Source organism: Chrysemys picta, chromosome 5 (assembly GCF_011386835.1).
Source record: "Chrysemys picta bellii isolate R12L10 chromosome 5, ASM1138683v2, whole genome shotgun sequence".
Lineage (NCBI taxonomy): Eukaryota > Metazoa > Chordata > Testudines > Emydidae > Chrysemys > Chrysemys picta.
In genome coordinates, this window is record NC_088795.1 from 137,602,194 (window position 1) to 137,608,216 (window position 6,023).

General features: G+C 53.9%; 1 protein-coding gene across 1 annotated transcript in view; it reads right to left on the reverse strand.

The window, feature by feature from the left end:
• Positions 1 to 4,284, reverse strand: part of GFRA4 (GDNF family receptor alpha 4) — a 145,078-nt gene extending 140,794 nt beyond the window's left edge. The window contains exon 1 of the mRNA XM_005291472.4: positions 3,787 to 4,284. Coding sequence (XP_005291529.2) covers positions 3,787 to 3,826 — 40 coding nt within the window. The 5' untranslated portion in view covers positions 3,827 to 4,284. The remainder of the gene's footprint in view (positions 1 to 3,786) is intronic.
• Positions 4,285 to 6,023: the final 1,739 nt, after the last annotated feature.

Genomic DNA, 6,023 nt, shown 5'->3' on the forward strand with positions numbered 1-6,023 from the left:
CCCTCCCCCCAAACATACACACATGTGGTTTCTCAAGAGCTTTTTGTCCTTTCCCTGGGATTTGAGTTCCTCTCACAGGTAAGAAGCAGCAAGAGAAACAGCCGTCTCTGTTTGATTGCGGCTGTGATTAAACTGCAGGAAACATACACCAACAAATTATATTAAGTACCAAGCACAATAAAACTTGCCAGGTAAACACTTCACTACTAGACAGTGGAAAGGTTTCATCCCAGCTGCCACTTCACGGTCCCAGGGTATATCATTAATAGAGGCGAGTTGTAATGGTCTGGAACCACATCTGGGCATGATAGAGACTTCACAATGGAAAGAGGCTATTTCCAACTCCCATCCTCCAACATTTCACCCTTTTCTTTTCAGTTTCATGACCATCATTATGATAATTACTTATTAAGTATGATCACTATTGTGACAAATGTCTGCTCTGCTCTTTACAAATAAGTCTGCAGAGGAGGGTCATAAACTCTTTGGGTTAGGCACTAACCAGGATCCTGCACTCTAAGTATTTTAATAAAACTAATTAATGATACTCTGCCCTTCTATACCATCAGTCACCCAAAGACCCCAAAGCTCTTTAAATGTTAAATAAACCTCACCACTTCCTTTCTCTATCCATTAAAAACCTGGAAAAACAGAGACACCGAGAGATTAAATGGTCATTTAATGAGTCAGTTACAGGTCCTAGAATGGGACCCAGGAATCCTGACAAAGTCTTACGCTCTAAAAACAATCCCACCATCACCAATGTTCGTCCCATTGTTTCTTACACGGAGCAAGGTCACTTGACAAAACAAAGGGCACGTACTTGACTAATAACATCTCATCACAGCTGGATATTTATTTCGTGCCTGATTTCAACAAACACAGAGAAACTGGGAATTATCACAGGAATTGTTGGGTCCAGTTTGAAAGACGATGTTTTCATGCTATACGTGTACAGTGCCTAGCACAATGGAGCCCTGATCTCGGACAGATGCAATCACAAGACAAATATTATTTCATAATAATAATTACAAAGAGTCAAACACTTTTACCAGTGAAAAATATCTATGCTCTCTCATGAATTTTAGCTCATGCTGACGGCCTTCCCCAAGATTATCCCACCGGGAATTACATTGACCAGTGACCCCAGCCAGGGCAAATGTCAGTTCAAAGGGGAAAAGGGTCATTTTGCTCTTCCTTTTGAGCTTCGCTCTCTACCACTTAGGGGCAAATGCCAAGGTGTGAAAGCCAGCTGATAATGGCTAACGTTGCAACTCTGACCGGTGGCAATTGTCATTCACCTGTGGTGAAACCTGCTAACCTAAGTCACGTACTCAGATAGAGATCTGTTCTTTTTAAAAGCCCTTTTATTAGTCCAGGTTAATATTACTCCAGGAGCCTTATGTGAAAGTAAACTTCAAGGAAGGTGGTACCTTTAGGTGCAGTATTACCTTTCTTCACTTTCTATACTGCATGTACCTCACAGAATACATTCTAAACTGTAAATAAACTGTATTGTTCCAAACCCATGACCTACCCCCTGGTTTAACTTGCAGATAAGCAATGCATGTGCACTGCATGAAATGACCACACTGTGCCTTTAACTGTTGCTTTGCTGTATGGAGATTGCCTACCTAACTCCAGCTACTATGGTGATCGGGGCTGTAGAAAAACACCTGCTTTTGGGGAAATCTAGAATTTTTGTTGGCTCAGAAAAAAGGTAAAAGGAATCACCTTGTAGTGTAATAATTAATGGTCTAAGGAATTTTCTTTTAGAATCTATTTTTGTCTTTAAAATGAGACACTGTCCCACCCTGACATCAGAGACTCAGGGGAAATAAATTATTGGCAAATCTAGTCCATTCCCATGGGACTGTGCAGGATTTTTCCCTCCAGTATTTTGCTAGTACTCCGTCCCATCTACTTTTTAAAATCTCAAGCGACAGGGCTCTCTCCTCCTTCACTTCCTTGCAACATACAGCACAAGAATAGTGACACAAACAAAACAAATCCTTAGTGTCTTGGACATTCTTGGTTCAGGGCTTTTTTAAGTCCAGTCCCATTCTTCCCTGGCTTAAAGAGGAGATATTTTCTTACAATATAGAAGCCGCAGGTTTGCAAAACAAAATATGATGAAGCGTGAGAATAATTTCACAGTGCCAATAGCAGCTAAAGTGAGAGAGAAATCCAGAGAGCTAAACGACTGGCATCGTTCACTGCTGTACAACTAACGCTGGAGATAGACACCTATCCCATGGAACTAGAAGGGACCTTGAAAGGTCATCAAGTCCAGTCCCCTGCCTTTACTAGCAGGATCAATTTTTTTTGCCCCAGATCCCTAAATGACCCCCTCAAGGATTGAACTCCCTAACCCTGGGTTTAGCGGGCCAATGCTCAAACCACTGAGCTATCCCTCCCCCCTTTGAACAGTCTCTAGTATTCAGTCTGTGTGCTACCTGCATCATCGCTGGTTTCAGTTGTCAAAACAAATCACATCACATTTAATTCTTTTTAGCAGCACCTCTTCTGCTCCTCAAAAACAACAACAACAAAAACCTTTTCTATCTCAAGTGACACAAAAACCATTTGTTCCCAATGTGGCATCATGTTTTTAATATATTTGGTGCAGGTTTTGATGCCATTCACTGTATCCTAGTGGTTAGCAGCACCGTCCAGCATTACTTCCTAATCTGCTCCCAAAGATCACAGGAAAACAAAAACACATTACAAGGAGAACATCTACCCCTCGCTCTCTCCAGTCCAAGACACCTGAGACGATCCAGACTTCAATGATCTAGATAGGTTTTTAGAAACCTCTGCAGATAATCCCCCATGTGCAATTCAAACAAACGCTGGAAATAACAAACCCTGTACAATTCCACTGTGAAAATGTTGCATGTCCACATTTTAAATGTAAGGCTATCTACTCACTAGGGCAGACTCGCACATACACATAGGATTTATGACACTCTACACAACCAGAAGACCTGTTCTATTGGGTCCACATTTTTTGCAGGGGGTGGGGAAGGAGGACCCAGAAAATTGATCTGACAGGTTGGGGAATCTGAAATCTTGTTGTATTTTCCAGAGTCCCTTCTACTAATTTGGGGCATTAAATGAGTTAGATGGGATCTTCAAAAATCTTCCAAAGAGGCACAGTTTTATCCCATGTCGAACCTTATCACTGAAGCAGCAACATCTGGATTTTAAAAGGGATTAAAGATTTCTCTGGATAACAAGAATATCTAGGGTTATAACCGTAAATATTAAACATAAACACTCATCTTGGACCAGATACAAACCCTCCACGGCACAAGCCAACCACTGACTACTGAGATTGGGGGGAAAGGCTATCCCAGAACTGCTACTACAAGGTTCCTTGCACCTTCCTCTGATTCATCTGGTCCTGGCCATGGGGTAGATGGACCCCTGGTCTGACCCAGGCTGGCGTCTCCTACATCCAGAGCCCTGGGACTCAATCCCCCGTGTCCTTTAAACTGCAGCCCTGCCCCAGAAGTAGAGGGAAACACCCAGAAAAAGCCGGTTCTCTTTCTATCCACGACACACTCCTCTTCTCTGCCTCCAGCGAGGGAGCAACTCATCCCGAGCATCCCAAAGGCCAGTCCCATCCCGCACCCAGAAAGTTGGCTCCTCTCCTTAAAAGCAAAGAGAGCCGAGGGGACCGACCCCCAAAGGCACCGCCATCTCGGCCGGGCTAGCCCGGAGAGCCAAGGGCAGAGGGTCAGCGCGGAAGCCGGGCTCCGAGCAGGGGCTTTCGCTACTCACCTGTGAGGATCAGCATGGCAAAGTAACAGATCCCCCTCATCCTATTGACTCTGGGCAGATCCGGAGCTGGAGGGGGCGGGGGAGGGCTTCGGTTCGCACCCTCGGGGGGTCTAGCAGGCGCTGCGGGGCTCGGGAGGGTTAATCCCCCCGGGGCATGCCGCTCTTTGCCGGGGAACGGGACCCCGGGTCCTGCTGGGGCATGGTCCCCGATGCAAGCCGGCTGCTCCCGGGGGCCGGGCTGGCTCCACGCGCCAGCCCCGGAGCAGGGCACCGGCGGCTTTTGCAAACTTCTCCCGGGGAGGGGCCGCGCGGGGAGCCCCCGGGCGGTGGGGGGGACGGGGGCTGGCTCGCCTGCCCGGGCAGCGCGGCGGGAGCGGCGCTGCAGGTTGCGCTGCGGGGACCGGGGGAAGGAGGGTCTCCCCGCCGGGGGGTGGGTGGGGGTGCTCCGCGGGCTGCCTGCTGCTGCCGCCGCCTCAGCCGCCTCGCCGGCTCCTGCCGCCGCCGCCGCTGCAGCTCCGGCTGGGCAGGGAACAGCGGGGAGAGTCTTAAAGGCGCAGCAGCGCCGCTCCTCCTCCACCCCCCACCCCTCCCGTGGGGCACCGGATCCGAGCTCTGCCCCCCACCCCTCCGTGGGGCACCGGATCCCTGCTCTGCCCCCTCCCCTCCCTCTCGTGGGGCACCGGATCCCTGCTCTGCCCCCCACCCCTCCCCCTCGTGGGGCACCGGATCCGTGCTCTGCCCCCCACTCTCCCGTGGGGCACCGGATCCCTGCTCTGCCCCCTCCCCTCCCTCTCGTGGGGCACCGGATCCCTGCTCTGCCCCCCACCCCTCCCCCTCGTGGGGCACCGGATCCGTGCTCTGCCCCCCACTCTCCCGTGGGGCACCGGATCCCTGCTCTGCCCCCCACTCTCCCGTGGGGCACCGGATCCCTGCTCTGCCTGTCGCCCCTCACCGTGGGGCACCGGATCCCTGCTCTGTCCCTTCCCCTCCCCCTCGTGGGGCACCGGATCCGAGCTCTGCCCCCCACCCCTCCGTGGGGCACCGGATCCCTGCTCTGCCCCCTTATTCCCCCTCGTGGGGCACCGGATCCCTGCTCTGCCCCCTCCCCTCCCTCTCGTGGGGCACCGGATCCGAGCTCTGCCCCTCGCCCCTCATCGTGGGGCACCGGATCCGTGCAGTACCCCCAACCCCCATGGGGCACCGGATCCGTGCTCTGCCCCCGCCCCCCCGCGGGGCACCGGATCCGTGCAGTACCCCCAACCCCCATGGGGCACCGGATCCGTGCTCTGCCCCCGCCCCCCCGCGGGGCACCGGATCCGTGCAGTACCCCCAACCCCCGTGGGGCACCGGATCCGTGCTCTGTCCCCTTCCCTCCCCCTCCCCCCCCCGTGGGGCACCCAATTCGAGCTCTGCCCCCTCCCGTGGGGCACTGGATGCGTGATCTGCCCCCTCCCACCCACCGGGGCACCGGATCCGTGCTCTGGTCCCTCGCCTCCCCCCCGCTGTGTGGCATCGGATCCGTGCTCTGCCACCCCTCACCAACCCCTCCCCGTGGGGCACCGGATCCGTGCTCTGCCCCCTCCCCTCCGCCCCGTGGGGTACCCGATCCGAGCTCTGCCCCCTCCCGTGGGGCACTGGATGCGTGCTCTGCCCCCTCCCCTCCGCCCCGTGGGGTACCCGATCCGAGCTCTGCCCCCTCCCGTGGGGCACTGGATGCGTGCTCTGCCCCCTCCCCGCCCCTTCCCGTGGGACGTTGTCCCCTTGTTCTGGGGCCCCTCCCACCTGGGGCATTGTTACTTTCCTCTGCCCCCTCCCCCCGTGGTGCATCGGCCCCTTACTTAAGGGCCACTCCACACAAGGGCTTTGAGCTCCCCCCTCCCCCTCCTTCAGCGCTCTCCCTTTCCACCCCTCTAAAGGAAACACACACCGCCAGTTGTCCTCTGTGAGCCCCAAGCCCATTTCCCCATGAGCCCCCAGCCCGACCTTCCTCCATGAGCCCCCCTTGTCCCCATCAGCCCCTCTCTCTGTAGTCCCTGGGGCTACATCTTCCATGAGCCCCCCAGTAACTGTGATCTCCAAACCATATCCTCGAGGAGCCCCCATCTTGTCCTCATGAATCCCCAGCTACATGACCCCAGCCCACATTCTCCATGAACCCCCATCTCATCCCCATGAATCCCCATCACCGTGAGCTCCAGACCCTGTCTTCCAGGAGCCCCAAGGCCATCTCCTCCATT